At 42.0% G+C, this 21184-nt stretch overlaps 1 protein-coding gene across 5 annotated transcripts; it reads right to left on the bottom strand.

The window, feature by feature from the left end:
- Nucleotides 1-4843: 4843 nt before the first annotated feature.
- On the bottom strand, nucleotides 4844-20521 carry LOC115150152 (bridging integrator 2). 5 transcript variants are annotated; one of them, XM_029693123.1, is made up of 13 exons: nucleotides 20245-20521; nucleotides 19767-19935; nucleotides 18679-18759; nucleotides 15088-15142; nucleotides 13995-14089; nucleotides 9261-9356; nucleotides 8972-9079; nucleotides 8778-8863; nucleotides 8587-8662; nucleotides 8305-8387; nucleotides 7332-8055; nucleotides 6806-6898; nucleotides 4844-6298 (listed from the first exon to the last, which is right to left on the bottom strand). In XM_029693123.1, the coding sequence occupies exons 2-13, from the start codon at nucleotides 19857-19859 to the stop codon at nucleotides 6233-6235; spliced, it is 1656 nt and encodes a 551-aa protein (XP_029548983.1). In that variant the 5' UTR covers nucleotides 19860-19935; nucleotides 20245-20521; the 3' UTR covers nucleotides 4844-6232. The 5 variants fall into 5 exon arrangements, with proteins under 5 accessions (XP_029548983.1, XP_029548981.1, XP_029548985.1 ...); XM_029693121.1 differs by having other exon boundaries at nucleotides 20345-20521; XM_029693125.1 differs by having other exon boundaries at nucleotides 4844-6295; nucleotides 20345-20521.
- Nucleotides 20522-21184: the final 663 nt, after the last annotated feature.

The following is a 21184-nucleotide window of genomic DNA, read 5'->3' as shown; positions in this document are numbered from 1 at the left end:
CCTGTAAATAAACATTACCGTTGGATATTATAAGCTATTCATCAAATACTGTATATACACATTAGGAACACCTCCCCACCCGCCCCTTTTGCCCTCAGAACAGCCTCTTCGTCAGGGCATGGACTCTACAAGTGGTCGAAATCATTCCACAGGGATGCTGGCCCATGTTGACTCCAATGCATCTACCCGTTGTCAAGTTGGCTGTATGTCCTTTGGGTGGTGGACCATTCTTGATACACATGGGAAACTGTTGAGTGTGAAAACTCAGCAGCGTTGCAGTTCTTGACACAAAACAGTGCGCCCCCCTCCCCTCAGACATTTACCCTGCCCCCACCCCAATGGACATTAATCATTGCTACAGTTGTAATATTTATATATTCTTATTTTTGTTTCATTCACTTCCCTTTGACCTGCACTGTTGGAGCTCAGAGTGTAAGAATTTCACTTTACGCTGCAATTACATCTGCAACCATGTGCTTGTGACTAATAGAATCAAATCATCTCAAATAAAATATGTCTAATCAACTATGAAATACAACAATTTCAAACCACCCAAAATATAGGATGGAAAATATATTTTTAAATGTTTCTAAGTGGAATTTTCAATGCAATTTCAACATGTACATACAGTTGAAGTCGGAAGTTTACATGCACCTTAGCCAAATACATTTAAACTCAGATTTTCACAATTCCTGACATTTAATCCCAGTAAAAAAATCCCTGTTTTAGGTCAGTTAAGATCACCACTTTATTTTAAGAATGTGAAATGTCAGAATAATAGTAGAGAGAAGGATTTATTTCAGCTTTCATTTCATTCATCACATTCCCAGTGGGTGAGAAGTTTACATACATTCAATTAGTATTTGGTAGCATTGCCTTTAAATTGTTTAAATTGGGTCAAACGTTTTGGGTAGCCTTCCACAAGCTTCCCACAATAAGTTGGGTGAATTTTGGCCCTTTCCTCCTGACAGAGCTGGTGTAACTGAGTGATGTTTCTAGGCCTCCTTGCTCGCACACACTTTTTCAGTTCTGCCCACAAATGTTCTATAGGATTGAGATCAGGGCTTTGTGATGGCCACTCCAATGCGTTGACTTTGTTGTTCTTAAGCCATTTTGCCACAACTTTGGAAGTATGCTTGGGGTCATTGTCCATTTGGAAGACCCATTTGCGACCAAGCTTTAACTTCCTGACTGATGTCTTGAGATGTTGCTTCAATATATCCACATCATTTTGCTTCCTCGTGATGACATCTATTTTGTGACGTGCACCAGTCTCTCCTGCAGCAAAGCACCCCTACAACATGATGCTTCCACCCCAAGCTTCACGGTTGGGATGGTGTTCGTCGGCTTGCAAGCCTCCCCCTTTTTACTCCAAACAAAACGATTGTCACTACGGCCAAACAGTTCTATTTTTGTTTCATCAGACCAGAGGACATTTCTCCAAAAAGTACAATCTTTGTTCCCATGTGCAGTTGCCAACCGTAGTCTGGCTTTTTTATGGCTGTTTTGGAGCAGTGGCTTCTTCCTTGCTGAGCGGCCTTTCAGGTTATGTCGATATAGGACTCGTTTTACTGTGGATATAGATACTTTTGTACCCGTTTCCTCCGGCATCTTCACAAGGTCCTTTGCTGTTGTTCTGGGATTGACTTGCACTTTTCGCACCAAAGTTCGTTCATCTCTAGGAGACAGAATGCGTCTCCTTCCTGAGTGGTATGGCGGCTGCGTGGTCCCATGGTGTTTATACTTGCGTACTATTGTTTGTACAGATGAACGTGGTACCTTCAGGCGTTTGGAAATTGCTCCCAAGGATGAACCAAACTTGTGGAGGGCTACAATTTTTTTTCTGAGGTCTGGCTGATTTCTTTTGATTTCCCCATGACGTCAAGCAAAGAGGCACTGAGTTTGAAGGTAGGCCTTGAAATACATCCACAGGTAGACCTCCAATTGACTCAAATGATGTCAATTAGCCTATCAGATTCTTCTAAAGCCATGACATTATTTCTGGAATTTTCCAAGCTGTTTAAAGGCACAGTCAACTTACTTTATGTAAACCTCTGACCCAATGGAATTGTGATACAGTGAGTTAAAAGTGTAATAATCTGTCTGTAAACAATTGTTGGAAAAATTACTTGTGTCATGCACAAAGTAGATGTCCTAACCGACTTCACAAACTATAGTTTGTTAACAAGAAATTTGTGGAGTGGTTGAAAAACGAGTTTTAAATGACTCCAACCTAAGTGTATGTAAACTTCCGACTTCAACTGTAGTTCTGATTATACTGAAATAAGATGTAACAACCTTTTAGCCAGTTTAAGTCAATATATTTAAGTTGAAGTGTTACCCTAATTTCAATTTTTACAAAGCTGGTTGAAATTAGATTAACTTTTAGTTTATGACTTTTTTCAAATCACAGACAGTGTCACCAGCAAAGCACCTCCACCTCAAATCAAATGTTATTGGTCACATACACATGATTAGCAGATGTTAATGCAAGTGTAGCGAAATGCTTGTTCTAGTTCTGACAATGCAGCAATATCTAACAAGTAATCTAACAAATTCACAACAACTACCTTGTACACAGAAACATAAAGGGATGAATATGAATATGTACATATAAATATATGGATGAGCGATGACCGTGCGGGATAGGCAAGATACAGTAGATGGAATAGAATACAGTATATACATAAGAGATGAGTAATTTAGGATATGTAAACATTAAAGTGGCGATATTTAAAGTGATTAGTGATACCTTTATTAAGTCCATTTCTTAAAGTGGCCAGAGATTTGAGTCTGTATGTTGGCAACAGCCTCAATATGTTAGTGATGGCTGTTTAACAGTCTGATGGCCTTGAGATAGAAGCTGTTTTTCAGTCTCTCGGTCTCCGCTTTGATGCAACTGTACTGACCTCACCTTCTGGATGATAGCGGGGTGAACAGGCAGTGGCTCGGGTGGTTGTTGTCCTTGATTATCTTTTTGGCCTTCCTGTGACATCGGGTGCTGTAGGTGTCCTGGAGGGCAGGTAGTTTGCCCCCGGTGATGCATTGTGCAGACCGCACCACCCTCTGGAGAGCCTTGCCGTTGAGGGCGGTGCAGTTGCCGTACCAGGCGGTGATACAGCCGGACAGGATGCTCTCCATTGTGCATCTGTAAATGTTTGTGAGTGTTTTAGATGACAAGCCAAATTTCTTCAGCCTCCTGAAGTTGAAGAGGCGCTGTTGCCCCTTCTTCACCACGCTGTCTGTGTGGGTGGACCATTTCAGTTTGTCTGTGATGTGTATGCCGAGGAACTTTAAAAACTTTCCACCTTCTCCACTACTGTTCCGTCGATGTGGATGGGGGGGGGGGGGGGGGGGCTGCTGTTTCCTGAAGTCCACAATCATCTCCTGTGTTTTGTTGATGTTGAGTGAGAGGTTATTTTCCTGTCACCACACTCCGAGGGCCCTCACCTCCTCCCTGTAGGCCGTCTCATCATTGTTGGTTATCAAGCCTACCACTGTAGTGTCGTCTGCAAACTTGATGATTGAGTTAGAAGCGTGTATGGCCACGCAGTCATAGGTGAACAGGGAGTACAGGAGAGGGCTGAGAACGCACCCTTGTGGGGCCCCAGTGTTGCGGATCAGCGGGGTGGAGATGTTGTTTCCTACCTTCACCACCTGGGGGCGGCCCGTCAGGAAGTCCAGGACCCAGTTGAACAGGGCTGGGTCAAGACCCAGGGTCTCGAGCTTAAATGGCAAGTTCGGAAGGTACGATGGTGTTAAATGCTGAGCTGTAGTCAACGAACAGCTTTCTTACATCGGTATTCCTCTTGTCCAGATGGGATAGGGCAGTGTGATGGCAATTGCATTGTCAGTGGACCTATTGCAGCGGTAAGCAAATTGGAGTGGGTCTAGGGGATCAGGTAGGGTGGTGGTGATATGATCCTTGACTAGTCTCTCAAAGCACTTCATGATGATGGAAGTGAGTGCAACGGGGCGATAGTCATTTAGTTCCATGCTTCACGGTGGGAACCACACATGCAGAGATCATCCATTCACCTACTATGCGTCTCACAAAGACACGGTAGTTGGAACCCAAAATCTCAAATTTGTACTCAGCCGACCAAAGGACAGATTACCAGTCTAATGGCCATTGCTCGTGTTTTTTGGCCCAAGCAAGTCTCTTCTAATTATTGGTGTCCTTTAGTAGTGGTTTCTTTGCAGCAATTCAACCATAAAGGCCTGATTCACGCAGTCTCCTCTGAACAGTTGATGAAGCATTTATTTGGGCCACAATCTGAGGTGCAGTTAACCTCTGCAGCAGAGGTAACTCTGGGTCTTCCTTTCCTGTGGCGGTCCTCATGAGAGCCAGTTTCATCATAGCGCTTGATGGTTTTGCGACTGCACTTGAAGAAACTTTCAAAGTTCTTACAATTTTCCAGATTGATGTCTTAAATGTCTTAAAGTAACGATGGACTCTTTGCTTATTTGAGCTGTTCTTGCCATAATATGGACTTGGTCTTTTACCAAATAGGGCTGTATTCTGTATACCACCCTAACTTGTCACAACACAACTGATTAGCTAAAACGCATTAAGGAAAGAAATTCCACAAATTCACTTTTAAACAAGGCACATCTGTTAATTGAAATGCATTCCAGGTGACTACCTCATGAAGCTGGGTGAGAGAATGCCAAGAGTGTGTCAAAGAGTGGCTACTTTGAAGAATCTCAAAAATAAAATATATTTTTGATTTGTTTAACACTTTTTTGGTTACTACATGATTCCATGTGTTCTTTCATAGTTGATGTCGTCACTATTATTCTACAATGTAGAAAATAATAAAAATAAAGGAAAACCCCGGTATGAGTATGTGTGTCCAAACCTTTGACAGATACTGTTTATTAAGTAAATAGTACAATAACGTTTAACTTTTTTTTTTCAGCTTTAATTTTAAAAAGCATTTAATGTCTGGATTTTACTGTTTTGTCTCAATACTTTTGATATTCTGCTATGTATTACACTTAGAAAAATGTTGTTCATTTGAAAATATTGAATACACCGGTTTAGAAAAATAGTCAAATAAATGGTAACTATATATTAATAAATAAATAACCGATTTAGAGTAACTATTTTGTCAGATTCTTTGGAATTATCCTAAGTGAATTGACGGTGTACCATCCTTTTCTCTCTTGACATAGGTTGCATCTGGTACAAAATGAGGTTATTCCACCACGTTTCAAGGTCGGCCATGAAGTTAACACTAATATTCACAATCACTGCAACAACAACAAAAAAATCATGGGAAAGCACCTCAAGTGAAAATGGGTAACCTCTGTAGTTTGTTAGACCACTGGCGCCACCTTGAGTTGTAACATGTGATACACAGGGGCTTGACTACTCATGGGCATATGGAATATTAGAAACTGGGTGGATCGAGCCTTGAATGTTGATTGGCTTATAGCAGACTGGATACAACGGGTATGACAAAACATATTTTTACTGCTCTAATTACGTTGGTAACCAGTTTATAATAGCAATAAGGCACCTCAGGGGGTTTGTGGTATATTTGGCCAATATACCACACCTCAGGGCTGTGGCCAGGCACGCCGCATTGCGCCGTGCATCAGGACAGCCCTTAGCCGTGGTATATTTGCCCTATAACACACCTCCTCGGGCTTTATTGCTTAAGTAACCAAGCTAAAGCAGACCCATGCAACCTATTACAACAGTAAGAATCCTTTTCTTTTTGCCATTTCAACAACACCCCTCCTCTCTCACATATGACTTCATTAAACTACAACTCTTTCAATGGCATCGATATAAAAAATAAAAAACGGTTTCTATAAGTTTCACAGTTTCAAGGCTTACACAATGATAACAAACAAGGCCAAAATACTGTATATCAAAAACATGTGTTAACAAAAGAACATTCTCTCGGTAAGTATGACACTCATCGGTATCTTCCAACAAGTTGAGACACGGAAGCGTGTGATTAAATCGGGCTTGTGTTCCTGTTTATCCTCTTTCTTTTCTTACGTAGTCCTCCACACCCATACCATCTCCGTCCACTGCCATTGTGTGTGCCGCTGTGCTAATCGGAACTCTGAAATTTCCAACTTGCAAACTGGTTGAACGCGGCACGTGTACCACTACAACCAGTTAGCAAGTCGGAAATGTTCTGACTAGCACATGAACACTGAATGGGTCCCCACAGCTCGAGGGGAAGACAGGAAATGACAGGTACAAGTTGGCTCATTCTGACAGATCTCCCTGCTCAATACATGTCTTCTCCCTCACCACCTTGGCCATGCCTTCCTGCTGTAGCGGGGTAAAGGTTAACAAAAACACACCATGTTACTCACCTTTTAAGAGAGATCAGGGACAAGTTTCATTACGTGTCTCAAAGTAGGAGTGCTGATCTAGGATCAGGTCCCCGTTCTCATTCATTATGTCCTTAAAGACTAAACTGAGCCTAGATCAGCACTCCTACTCTGGGACGCTTTGTGAATAAAGGATCAGTTCTGAAATCTTGATAAAAAGGGAACCATGAAAGTGTCAACAAAATCAAAGCAATACCATATATTGGCTCAACTTGCTACATATACATAATGTGCTGAAAATCCCAATAATTCTAAAGTGACATGCATGTGGGGAAACTGTTTTTAAATTCGGTGTTACAGTCTGATGCACTGTTCAAATTCAGTGCTCAGTTTAAGACTATGACCTTTAGTATTACTTACTTAGTGGTCCTATTTGGAAGTTAAACTACACCAAGGAGACAGGCTAACATTAATACAAATATTGTATATACATGCATACACACACCTTCTCCTCTGTGTCGGCGAGGATAAGAATCACGTCTTCCACGTCATACTGCAGTGTGCCGTCTTCTGAAATGTGACCCTCCAGCGTCACTCCCTGATATCACACCACCACATAAACAACTTTGTTAGATAAATACTCAGCACAAATGTTTCATCAAAATATAACATTTTGAATTAAAGTGCTAAGGACTTTACTTCCCTCATGTAAGGCTCAAGCTTAAATTGTTTGCATTGTAAATCATGTACTGATGTCAATGGAGTCTCAAGTTAGGACTGGGCCCATACAGTATGTGCTGGCAATAGATACCTAATGCACTGAGCTAGTCATTAATTAATACATTTATATTTACACCACTTCAGGCATGTGAAACACTGAGGTCTTCTCACTTTATCCAAAAACATGGCCTTCATAATTGATTGACTAACATCTACATTTCAAAGACTGTTCGGACAATAGACTCTATATACACACACACCACACTATAATATATTATAAAGAGAATACCATTACTAGCAAAGTGAATCACCTTGTAAATGAAACCAGGTGGATTCTGGGAGTCCGAGTCATTTCCAGTGCTCTCTGTGTCACCTGCCTGCAGCGCCTGGGAAGCTCCTTCTCCCTTCTCTTCCACCACCTCCACTTGGCTGGCCTCTGCAGGGGGGAAGGAGTGCCTCACAGAGGGGGGTAAGGAAAGTTGTGGCGCAGGACACGGTGGAGCCTTCGCTTTGCCATGCTCTGGAAGATCAGCCTGGTCAGTGTCATGTGGGACTTCGCTCTCTGTGGACTCAGCCACAGCCTTCTGACTGGTAATGACCTCACCTCCAGAGGTCACCTCTGACCTTTGAACCTGCTCTTCTATGGCAGAGGAGTCCTGCAATTGGCTAAGGCCCTGCTCTTCCGAAGCACCGCCCTCTTGGAGGTCACTCAGACCCTCTGAAGCGACGTCACCCCCGACCCCGTTGTCGCTGTCGCACGCCGACCGTCTGTTGGGTGTGGTGGTGCCGTTGGAGCTCAGCTCGTCCGAGAAGTCGGACGTTTCGGAGGTGAAGACGCTGGGGTCCGCCGTGCCAGTGCCCTCGTCAGCCTCTCCTGAGATGGCAGCAGGCTCCTCAGGGATGCTCTGGGTACAGGTCTCTTTGCCGTTCTCCGGGGCTGTGGATGCGTGGAGAGCTGTGTGTTCCGAGGGGAAGGCTGTGTTACAGGGGATGGGCGCTGAGATGACCAGGGATTTTCTCTTCTTGGACTTGGTGCTAAGAGAGGATATAGAGGGTGAGATGATCTGGCTGGTTAGCAGGTTGGATATTCTTAGATGCCAGATTCTAGACTTGATGAGAAGAAAACTATTCAAATTAAAGTATATTTATTTTTTCTACATGGAAAATGAATGAATAAAAAGTTAAATAAATTCTCAAACTTCTCACATGACTATATTACCACCAACTATCACATAATAAAGACTATAAGGGGTTAAAGAAAAGTGGTACATCTGAAACACTGACCTGTTAAGGCCCTTGATGATAAAAGCTTTTCCTGAATGCTGAGTCTCCAGCTTCTTCATCACGCTGTAAAGCTCATGGTTCAGCTGCAATCAAGTGTGGTTATTCTATTAGTCAATACCAGTTGACTTGCAGTACATTTCTTCATCTGAACAGCGAGATACTATACTACATCATACAGTCAATGATTTAGATCTGTGATAAAGATGTGTTAAATATATTGTGATGTTTTATTCTTTTTGGGAGAATAACATCCATATCAGAATGTAGGAAAAACAGGCTTACCACACTCATTTCCTTATAGAAGACATCCCTCAGGTTGGAAATGTTTTGAAAGACGGTCACGTAGCATCCAATCCGGCTTTAGACAAGAGGGAAAATGTTCTGTTATACTAGAGCAACAGTAGCCCCTCCCTATTTCCCCGTTTGGTGCCTAATGAACACGACCCCAATGTGCTGTGGTCCATTGACATCACCTTTGATAGAGAACAGGAAGCTCCTCCCTCATCTCTTTGGTGATTTCCTCAAACACAGTCTGGGCTTTGTTGAACTCTTCCTCTGCCTGATCAGAGAGATCAGAGTCCAAATGCTTTGTGTCTTTATCCAAATACATAGACAAAGAACAAAAAAAAGCTGTATAGATTCAATTTACATTTAATTTTCAACACACCTTGGTGATTTTGGCATCGTCTTTCTTCTTGGCATTCTGCAGCGCCTCCAAGTGGTGGCGTGAGGAATCATAGTCTACTAGCTTCCGACCACGTTTGGCTACTCGTTCCTAAGAAGCAGGGGGAGAAGCGATATTTCTGAGCACAATTCCCATGAGCCACATGGCACTAGTCTCTCATGATTGTTTGTAGGACCAATCAGCAATGTAAACACATGGGGAGAGAAGAGTTTTGACGTGAACTAGTTCTATCGGACCAGAAACAATTGATAAGATTATAATCAGACACTACCTTGACTTCATGAAACTGTCCAGTGTAATTCTCCATGGTGCGAACTATCTGGTCTGCTAGTTTCTCTTCATAATCATTCCACAGCAAGTCCTCACTCTGTAGTGAAAAATAAAATGTTATAAATAAACCTTCAGGCTGCTTTCTACTATACAACAGAAATATTTGCCAAAAGCAAATCAAATGTTATTGGTCACATACACATATTTAGCAGATGTTATTGCCAGTGTAGTGAAATGCTTGCGTTCTTAGCTCCAACAGTGCAGTAATATCTAACAATACACACAAATTTAAAAAGTAAAAATTGAATTTAGAAATATTAGGACGAGCAATGTCGGAGTCCAGAGTGTGTGTAATATTTAAGCAATAAGGCCCGAGGGGGTGTGGTATATGGCCCCGAAGCATCCTGGAGTGCCTGGATACAGCCCTTAGCCGTGGTATATTGGCCATATACCACAAACCCCTGAGGTGCCTTATTGCTATTATACTGGTTACCAATGTAATTAGAGCAGTAAAAATAAACGTTTTGTGATACCCATGGTATAAGGTCTGATATACCAGGGCTGTCAGCCAATTTTAAATTGTTTTTATTTAACCAGGTAGGCCAGTTGAGAACAAGTTCTCATTTACAACTGCGACCTGGCCAAGATAAAGCAAAGCAGTGCGACAAAAACAACAGAGTTACACATGGGATAAACAAACGTACAGTCAATAACACAATAGAAAAGTCTACAGTTGAAGTCGGAAATTTACATACACCTTAGCCAAATAAACTGAGTTTAAATTTTCACAATTCCTGACATTTAATCCTCGTTAGAATTCCGTGTCTTAGGTCAGTTAGGATCACCACTTTATTTTAAGAATGTGAAATGTCAGAATAGTAGTAGAGAATGAATTATTTCAGCTTTTATTTCTTTCATCACATTCCAACTGGGTCAGAAGTTTTACATACACTCAATTAGTATTTGGTAGCATTGCCTTTAAATTGTTTAACCTGGGTCAAACGTCTCAGGTAGCCTTCCACAAGCTTCCCACAATAAGTTGGGTGAATTTTGGCCCATTCCACCTGACAGAGCTGGTGTAACAGAGTCAGGTTTGTAGGCCTTCTTGCTCCCACACGCTTTTTCAGTTCTGCCCACAAATGTTCTATAGGATTGAGGTCAGGGCTTTGTGATGGCCACTCCAATACCTTGATTTTGTTGTCCTTATGCTATTTTTCCACAACTTTGGAAGTACGCTTGGGGTCACTGACCATTTGGAAGACCCATTTGCAACCAAGCTTCAACTTCCTGACTGATGTCTTGAGATGTTGCTTCAATATATCCACCTCATTTTGCTTCCTCATGATGCCACCTATTTTGTGAAGTGCACCAGTCCCTTCCTGCAGCAAAGCACACCCACAACATGATGCTGCCACCCCCGTGCTTCACGGTTGGGGTGGTGTTCTTTGGCTTGCAAGCCTCCCCCTTTTTCCTCCAAACATAACGATGGCCATTATGGCCAAAATGTTCCATTTTTGTTTCATCAGACCAGAGGACATTTCTCCAAAAAGTACAATCTTTGTTCCCATGTGCAGTTGCAAACCGTAGTCTGGCTTTTTTATGGCAGTTTTGGAGCAGTGGCTTCTTCCTTGCTGAGCGGCCTTTCAGGTTATGTCGATATAGGACTCGTTTTACTGTGGATATAGTTACTTTTGTACCTTTTTCCTCCAGCAATTTTTCGTCTGAGGTCTTGGCTGATTTATTTTGATTTTCCCATGATGCCAAGCAAAGAGGCACTGAGTTTAAAGGTAGGCCTTGAAATACATCCACAGGTACACCTCCAATTGACTCAAATGATATCAATTAGCCTATCAGAAGCTTCTAAAGCATTACATAATTTTCTGGAATTTTCCAAGCTGTTTATTAAAGGCAGTCAACTTAGTGTATGTAAACTTGTTGGAAAAATGTCTTGTGTCATGCACAAAGAAAAGGTCCTAACCGACTTGCCAAAACTGTAGTTCGTTAACAATACATTTGTGGAGTGGTTGAAAAACAAGTTTTAATGACTCCAACCTAAGTTTATGTAAACTTCCGACTTCAACTGTACCTGCTGGAGCGCGTGCTACGGGTGGGTGCTGCTACGGTGACCAGTGAGCTGAGATAAGGCGGGGCTTTACTTAGCAAAGACTTATTGAACACCTAGAGCCAGTGGGTTTGGCGACGAATATGTAGTGAGGGCCAGCCAACGAGAGCATACAGGTCGCAGTGATGTTGTAGTATATGGGGCTTTGGTGACAAAATGGATGGCACTGTGATAGACTCCATCCAGTTTGCTGAGTGTTGGAGGCTATTTTGTAAATGACATTGCCAAAGTCAAGGATCGGTAGGATTTTCAGTTTTACGAGGGTATGTTTGGCAGCATGAGTTAAGGAGGCTTTGTTTTGAAATAGGAAGCCGATTCTAGATTTAATTTTGGATTGGAGATGCTTAATGTGAGTCTGGAAGGAGTTTACAGTCTAATCAGCATTTAGGGCCCGAACCAACCAGTTTGTTTGTTTGTTTGTGCGTCTGTGAGTGAGATGGGATGTTTAGACATTATGGACAGTATGTGGATAGAATATTTAGTATATCTGAAGAATATGTACAGCAATAGTTGAACAGGATGGCCTTGACTAGAATACAGTACAAACATATGAAGTGGGTAAAACAGTATGTAAACATTATCAAAGTGACCAGTGTTCAATGACTATGTACACAGGGTAGCAGTCTCCATGGTGCATGGTTGAATACCGGGTGGTAGCCGGCTAATAACAGTGACTAAAGTTCAGGGCAGGGTACCGGCTAGTGGTGACTATTTAACAGTCTGATGGCCTTGAGACTGAAAAACAGCTTCGGTCTCTGTCCCAGCTTTGATGCACCTGTACTGACCTCGCCTTCTGGATGGTAGCGGGGTAACAAGCCATGGCTCGGGTGGCTGAGGTCCTTGATGATTTTCTTGGCCTTCCTATGACACCAGGTGCTGTAGGGCAGGCAGTGTGCCCCCGGTGATGTGTTGGGCAGACCACACCACCGTCTGGAGAGCCCTGTGGTACCATGCGGTGATACAGTCCGACAGGATGCGCTCAATGGTGCATCTGTAAAAATTAGAGTGGGTCTTTGGGGCCAAGACTAATTTCTTCAGCCTCCTGAGTTAGAAGAGGCGCTGTTGCGCCTTCTCCACCACACTGTATGGGTGGACCATTTCAGATTGTCAGTGATGTGTACGACGAGGAACTTGAAGCTTTTCACCTTCTCCACTGCGGCCCTGTTGATGTGGATGGGTGCATGCTCCCTCTGCTGTTTCCCACGATCAGCTCTTTCATTTTGTTGACATGGAGGTTATTTTCATGGCACCACTCCGCCAGGGCCCTCACCTCCTCCCTGTAGGTGGTCTTGTCATTGGTAATCAGGCCTACATCTGTTGTGTCGTCTGCAAACTTGATGATTGAGTTGGAGACGTGCATAGCCACGCAGTCATGGGTTAATAGGGAGTACAGGAGGGGGCTGAGCATGCACCCTTGTGGGGCCCGCACTGAGGATCAGCATGGCAGATGTGTTGCTACCTACCCTCACCACCTGAAGGTGGCCCGTCGGGAAGTCCAGGACCCAGTTGTACAGGGCAGGGTTCAGACCCAGGGCCCCAAGCTTAATGATGAGCTTGGAGGGTACTATGGCGTTGAAGGCTGAGCTGTAGTCAATGAACAGCATTCGTACATAAGTATTCCTCTTGGTCAGATGGGATAGGGCAATGTGATGGCGATTGCGTCATCTGTGGATCTGTTGGGGCGGTATGCAAATTGCAGTGAGTCTAGGGTGTCAGGTAAGGTAGAGGTGATATGATCCTTGACTAGTCTCTCAAAGCACTTCATGAAGACAGAAGTGAGTGCTACGGGCAATACTCATTTAGTTTAGTTACCTTCGCTTTCTTGGGTACAGGAACAATGGTGGACATCTTGAAGCAAGTGTGGACAACAGACTGGGATAGGGAGAGATTGAATATGTCTGTGCATGCTCTGAGGATGAGGCTAGGGATGCCGTCTGGACCGGCAGCCTTGCGAGGGTTAACACACTTAAAATGTCTTACTCATGTTAACCACAGAGCACGAGAGCTCACGGTAGCCTGCATCGGCAGTACTGTTTCCCTTGAAGTGGGTGAAGGTGTTTAGCTTGTTTTGGGGAGCAAGACGATGTCCCCAACATCGCTTGTTTTCCCTTTATAATCTATGATTGTCTGGAGTCCCTGCCACATAAGTCTGGTGTCTGAGCCGTTGAATTGCGAATCCACTTTGTCTCTATACTGACTGTTTGTACGCCACCATATTCCCAGTCACCGTGCCGTGGTTAAATGCAGTGGTTCACGCTTTCATTTTTGCGCGAATGCTGCCATCTATCCATGGTTTCTGGATCGGATAGGTTTTAATCGTACAGTGGGAAAATCCCCTATAGACTTCCTGATGAATCCAGCCACCGTGTCAGTGTATACTAACAATTATTATAAATACACACCGAAAGAACTGCCTCACCTGAAACATGAAAAGCACTTCTGCCTAACTGTAGTCTGAAAATGAAACTCTGGTCAACAGACTGGTATTTTGTATACTCTGCTCTTATTTAATAGTTCTCAGACCAACATTTTGGTCAATAGATCTTCGTCAGGGGTTCTTCCTCTAGTCTACAACAAAATCCACTTGTCTGAAAACACCCATCTATGGCCCACCTCCATGATGACAGACAGGTCCTCTCCTCCCTGCCAGTCAGGTTCGTAGACATCTCTTAACGTCTGGGACAGTCGCTTGGAAGTCTCATGCATCACTGTGGAGAAGGACAGAAGGAACGTGTGAACTAGAGCAAAACTAATGCATTTAGATGACACTTTAAAGCTAATAGCTATTGTTCAGGACAGCCAAGTGAGAAAGTAGAGATGTGTAGATGGGTAGCTTGCCTAGCAGATACCTTGTTAGCTAGACCAAGGGTCAGAGTCTGGGGATGTGGGTTGAATGTTTGAAACTAGGGTTGTATTCATTAGGCACCAAACTGATGGAAACAGAACATGAACTTTTCCAATAAGAAACGCTTGTTTTCTGTTGCAAAACGTTTTGCTTTGGTGTGCACTAATGAATAGCACTAAGCTTTTGGCCTTTACACAGCTCGTATGACAAAAATCAGCATGGACGGCACATTTAGATGAAATGGTTTTGGGGCACACTGCAGAGTCGGCTACACCTACACTTAAAGGTCAAAACAAGACGGGCTTCACTTGAAGTGGTATGCAAATGGTAGCGCCAACAACAAAAACACATTATTGTTCCTGCTCAAATTAATAACCCGTTCATTTGCAGAGTCTGCCCTTTTTAATGGCTGGTAGTTCTTTGTTTTTATAAATTGACAGTTATGCTACCAGAGAGGTTTTGAAAGTATGGTCAGTTTACACAACAACAAAAAATAATAACATCAAATTAAAAAAAAAGACTGGCCAGTGTGTTAAGTTGAACACTACTGTACAAGATATAGCCCTCCTACTATATTAAACAGTTTAAAGAAGACCAAAGTAATGATTTCAGATCTTTTGGCCATGAAAATACCTATATATAAAAAAAATTACTTGATATTTGGTTTTGACCAGAATATGGCAGCTTGAACTGCCCAAATGTGCATGGCAACACTACAAATAAGTACTGAGTCTATAACCTGTTTTTCTTCAATTAAGAAACCGGTAATGTATTTGATTAGACTAATCAGATCTAGGGCCGTAGGTGCTCTCATGCCCGAGAGCAACCGCTGCTATGGATTGAGATGTAGACAGATCCTACCTTTCACTGCACTGAAGTATGCTTTGACTTCTTTGAATAGCCTGCCGCCATCATTCTGTTGGTTGTAAAGATAGAATCTTCTATGAGGGGGTTATATTTCCTTACAGTGAGAACATCCATCAAAAGACCCTTTCCAGTTTGACTTCACCTTTATAGAAGATAAATCTCCCATAAACATTATAAGAGACCAGGAACTTCACAATTCAAGTTGTACAGTCACATTTTGGAAACATTTCACAAACAATAACAGTACAAAGTGTACGAGTATTAAGTGACACTTGAGTCATTTCAATTTGTCCCTTCAAAAACAAGTCAAATGGTTATATTTTTGTGCTTCAAGGAGCAAGAGAAACCAATGACTTTAAAAACATTTCAGTATAAAGGAGGATATTGTTTTACACAAGACAGTCTGGTGAAAATATCACGGGTGCGTCCTACTCGGTTTCGCAATAGAAGTGCGATATAAGAGTGAAAACTGTCTAAGGGTGGAGCTCCTTCCTGTGACATGTCATGTTATCGGCATGCACAAAATTGGTCAGAGCTGAGAAAAGTCAGAGGTTAACGGACAGGTCGTCATGGAATTTATTAAAATTATTTCGGAGAAAATGTTCAGACTAATGACTATTTCTCAAATGATACATGCTGATTTGGTGAAATGCCCCAAAACACGGCGATTTAAGATGGCACACAGCTCTGAGGGCAGTTAAACGGTTAACCTAACGTCAGATATGGCTCACTTTCAAGATATAAACTGAATCTATCGGAGAACATTTGTATGGTTGACCAACACAAGGACAGTAAAAACAAAATTATTAAGCAGACAAAACATCTGTTATAAAGTGCTTTTTCCCAAACGAGTGACTGACCAGTGGCTAGAGTCAGTAAGCCATTTGACAGCATATCAGCCAGTAAAATGACATGTTTACTAAGAATGTAAACAAAGTGCAAGGAAGACCACCGTTCCAAATGCCTGGAGTTTAAATCCATTAAATTAGCAATGCAAAAAAGTTTCAGTCGTGTGAATATGGTCCTTATGTGACTTAGGGGATGAAGAGACTAGAGGTCGACCGATTATGCTTTTTCAACGTCGATACCGATTATTGGAGGACCAAAAACCGTCGATACTGATTAATCGGCCGATTTTTTTAAATATTTTTTTGTAATAATGACAATTACAACAATACTGAATGAACACTTATTTTAACTTAATATAATACATCAATAAAATAAATTTAGCCTCAAATAAATAATGAAACATGTTCAATTTGGTTTAAATAATGCAAAAACAAAGTGTTGGAGAAGAAAGTAAAAGTGCATTATGTGCCATGTAAGAAAGCTAACGTTTAAGTTCCTTGCTCAGAACATATAAAAGCTGGTGGTTCCTTTTAACATGAGTCTTCAATATTTCCAGGTAAGAAGTTTTAGGTTGTAGTTATTATAAGAATTATAGGACTATTTCTCTCTATACGATTTGTATTTCATATACCTTTGACTATTTGATGTACTTATAGGCACTTCAGCATTGCCAGTGTAACAGTATAGCGCCCGTCCCTCTCCTCGCTCCTACCTGGGCTCGAACCAGGAACACATCGACAACAGCCACCCTCGAAGCAACGTTAGCCATGTAGAGGAAGGGAAACGACTACTCCAAGTCTCAGAGCGAGTGACGTTTGAAACGCTATTCGCGCGCACCCCGCTAACTAGCTAGCCATTTCACATCGGTTACACCAGCCTAATCTCGGGAGTTGATAGGCTTGAAGTCATAAACAGCGCAATGCTTGAAGCATTGCGAAGAGCTGCTGGCAAAACGCACGAAAGTGCTGTTTGAATGAATGCTTACGAGCCTGCTGGTGCCTACCACCGCTCAGTCAGACTGCTCTATCAAATCATAGACTTAATTATAAACACACAGAAATACGAGCCTTAGGTCATTAATATGGTCGAATCCGGAAACTATCATCTCGAAAACAAAACGTTTATTCTTTCAGTGAAATACGGAACCGTTCCGTATTTTATCTAACGGGTGGCATCCCTAAGTCTAAATATTCCTGTTACATTGCACAACCTTGAATGTTATGTCATAATTACGTAAAATTCTGGCAAATTAGTTCGCAACGAGCCAGACGGCCCAAACTGTTGCATATACCCTGACTCTGCATGCAATGAACGCAAGAGAAGTGACAATTTCACCTGGTTAATATTGCCTGCTAACCTGGATTTCTTTTAGCTAAATATGCAGGTTTAAAAATATATACTTCTGTGTATTAATTTTAACAAAGGCATTGATGTTTATGGTTAGGTACAGTCGTGCAACGATTGTGCTTTTTTCGCAAATGCGCTTTTGTTAAATCATCCCCCGATTGGCGAAGTCGGCTGTCTTTGTTAGGATGAAATAGTCTTCACACAGTTCGCAACGAGCCAGGCGGCCCAAACTGCTGCATGTATCCCTGACTCTGTTTGCAAGAGAAGTGACACATTTTCCCTAGTTAAAAGAAATTCATGTTAGCAGGCAATATTAACTAAATATGCAGGTTTAAAAATATATACTTGTGTATTGATTTTAAGAAAGACATTGATGTTTATGGTTAGGTACACATTGGAGCAACGACAGTCCTTTTTCGCGAATGCGCACCGATTATATGCAACGCAGGACAGGCTAGATAAACTAGTAATAATCATCAACCATGTGTAGTTAACTAGTGATTATGATTGATTGATTGATTGTTTTTTATAAGATAAGTTTAATACTAGCTAGCAACATACCTTGGCTTCTTACTGCAGTCGCGTAACAGGCAAGCTCCTCGTGGAGTGCAATGTAAAGCAGGTGGTTAGAGCGTTGGACTAGTAAACTGTAAGGTTGCAAGATTGAATCCCCGAGCTGACAAGGTAAAAATCTGTTGTTCTGCCCCTGAACAAGGCAGTTAACCCACCGTTCCTAGGCCGTCATTGAAAATAAGAATGTGTTCTTAACTGCCTTGCCTAGTTAAATTTAGGTGTAAAAAAATTAAACGAAAAAAATATAATAAAAAATAAAATGATTATTTATTTAAAAATCGGCCAAATCGGTGTCCAAAAATCCCGATTTCCGATTGTTATGAAAACTTGAGCAACCAACAGTAAGTACGACTCATTACCTAATATAAGTTACATAAAGTTTGTATCGATGTGCATCAGTCAGTATGTTAACATGCACACTAATAATTCGACATTACACTAATTATGGCAGTAGGCCGAGTATAGCAATAGCCATGTAAAAACTTTACTCTGCTTATATTAAATTGGCGTAAGGTCAAAATTGAAGTCTGCATACGCTGATTCAAACACCTGATTTTCTGAGCAATCTTTCTAATGATTAAAAAAATGTAAACTGCTTATACGGCTGGAACGCAGATTTAATAGATCTGCTGCTGTGCCAGCACCGGTAGTGCAAGACACCCTATGATGTGCAAGTTCGGAATAACTGAAAGTATGCATCTTAGAAATAGTTCTCATACAAACAATGTCCGTACTCAGAATCTAATAGGCTTTGCAAAAATAACATGGTTGAACGTTTATTTTGATTGAAGACAATGCATACATCGCCATCGGTACCTGTTGTTTGAGAAGGTTCTGGGAGTACTGCTCAAACTGTTCATCTTTTGTCTCCATGTTCTTACCCAGCTTCTGCATGACCTATGACAAGATGAAAACAAACATGTCTGAAACCTGTGGATAGGTCACCAGCTAACATTAAAAAGACTTGAGTCTCTAAACAGGTACTGTTGTTGAGGTTGACCAGTGTGAGGTACTAACAATCGCACTTACATTATACTAGGCCCTACGTTGTATTCCATAATGATTCTAATCAACGAGTTAAAAAGTGAACTGTAATAGGATAAGGGCCACACTATTTTCTATACAGAGGCCAACATCATTTCTCTCATTCCCCTTCCCAAAAATGACCTCTGTGGTTGACCCCAAATGATAGGAAGGAACTTGGGCACAACTGAACCGATTTAATTTGACATACACTACAATATCTGACACAACACATCAAACGACACTCTCTGTTCTGTTTTGAGGGTTTCAGCAGCAAAGTGAAACTAGCAGAGCAGAACCCAGGCCAAGCAGTGAACCACAAAGCCACCGAGTAAGAGTAGCAGGGGAGAGGAAGTGTACAGCAGAGGCAGGAAGTGGCATTTGCAAAAACATCAACAAAAAGGAATTAACAAACTAATACTGACAAAGCCCATGGAAATTCCTCCATAAAGGCGAGAGAGTTAATTCAGCTGATTTCTATTGGAATAGACAACTAAATTGATATAGGCTAGCTCAAAAAAAAGGTCAATGGAATATTGTTTGAACTGGGTTTATTTTTGTCTCAAGGAATTAAGCCGGGAGATCAACATCAAGGCTTACATTCAGCATAATGATTCTTCAAACAGATGAAATACTTAAACCCCCAGACAACAGTCAGCATCGATAGACAATGTCTGAAAAAATTGTATTACTGTAACAGACAACGTGGGCCTACTGTCACCATAATAATTTAATATCAATATGCATAAACAGGCCAATAACTTGAGCATCACTAGTTCAAGTAGCCCAAATAACACGGATAGTCGTGTAGAATTGCCACAATTCTTTAGGCTATCTTGATTACAGGGTAACGGAGATGCCACGGTTCACTAGTTGCTTACCTTCTCCTGAGCTCGATTCAATGACTTTTGTACCAGTTTGGCAAAACCTCCAGCCCCAGCCCCGATGTTTGGCCCCATCTTGTTCTCTGCCATCGTGTCTTCTCACTGCGGTCTATATATGAGTCCTCTTGTTAAGCCGCTGCTCTGGTGCTTATATCTGTTGAGTTACCTGGGGGGCGGAGAGGAAGATTCAGTTCCGATCTCAGAGGACTCTCTCTAACACACACGCGACTTAGCTGTAGTATACCTATGTAATGTTTGTGCCAGCTTCAAAAATGTTATCTTGCAATGAAACGGGTAATAACATGCTGGTTTCAAAATAAGTCGACAGACAACATGAAACATGCTCGATCCTCTTGTTCAAACTTGTAAAATAGTCAGTGAATATTACGTTGCGACAGGAGGGCGGTGTCTTTAGAGATATTTACCCAATATCCAAGAAATTGCTTCAACATGATAAAGACTAGACTTGACTCACCTCCGTGATTCACACCATGCTTATCCCGTCATCGACAAGTAAACGCAATGCTTTTGCGCAACCAAACACAGGTAGATCGCAGGATGAATATACTACTCACCTGAAAAACACGAAACGTTCATTTGTTGTTCTATTCCTGTTCTATATCTAGAGGTGGGTTCAGTTCGCTTGAATGGTTGGTACTGAACGACACGTTTCCCCCCCCAAAACGTTCTTGAACAGACTTTGAGGTGTGTTTCATCCGGTTTGATGGGTGTGGGTTGAAGCAATGAGTGACGTTTTAAAAGAGAAGAGGCCATGCTGACATCATTCCCTAACCCACAACCCCTCCCCGTTTTTAAACTGCTCGTTCAGGACAGGACTGTTTCCATTCAATTGAATATTCCAGAACGTAAAAACGTCTGAAGGCAGCCCTGGTGACATCATGGTAAATTAGTTAAAGGTCCAATGCAGCCGTTTTGTCAGGGCAGTCAAAAACGTGATTTTCCCAATAGAGTGTGATTGCGGCCAGCCATTAGGGCGGCAGGTAGTCTAGTGGTTAGAGCATTGGGCCAGTAACTGAAAGGTTGTTAGATTGAATCCCCAAGCGTACAAGGTATAAATATGTCCTTCTGCCTCTGTACAAGGCAGTTAACCCACTGTTCCTAGGCCGTCATTGTAAATAGGAATTTGTTCTTAACTGTCTTGCCTAGTTAAATAAAAAATAAATAAATAATTCACCCACCTGCTGTGTACTGTAGTCCTCCTAGTTAGCTAGCACACAGTGTCTTAGACTGCCTGCCGAACACCTGCCATCGTTAACAGAACTTCCGGAAAGCGGTGCGAGACGGGTGGGGACGAAGGACACTGCTAGCTAGCTACTGTCAAAGATATTTATATATTACCCTAACTGCTCCTTGTTCTATCTATGCTACCGTTGTCACCCCCGCCTCTTCTTCCA

This window comes from Salmo trutta, chromosome 16, assembly GCF_901001165.1.
Source record: "Salmo trutta chromosome 16, fSalTru1.1, whole genome shotgun sequence".
Classification (NCBI taxonomy): Eukaryota; Metazoa; Chordata; class Actinopteri; order Salmoniformes; family Salmonidae; genus Salmo; species Salmo trutta.
Note: the sequence above shows the minus strand (reverse complement) of the source record. Positions and strands in the feature narration are given on the sequence as shown.

Coding starts and splice junctions, on each gene's coding strand:
- LOC115150152 (XM_029693123.1), bottom strand. CDS start 19,859: ATGGCAGAGAACAAGATGGGGCCAAACATCGGGGCTGGGGCTGGAGGT. Junction 14,090..15,087: donor ATACTTCAGTGCAGTGAAAG/GTAGGATCTGTC, acceptor CCTTCTCCACAG/TGATGCATGAGACTTCCAAG. Junction 8,663..8,777: donor CTTCCTGTTCTCTATCAAAG/GTGATGTCAATG, acceptor TCTTGTCTAAAG/CCGGATTGGATGCTACGTGA.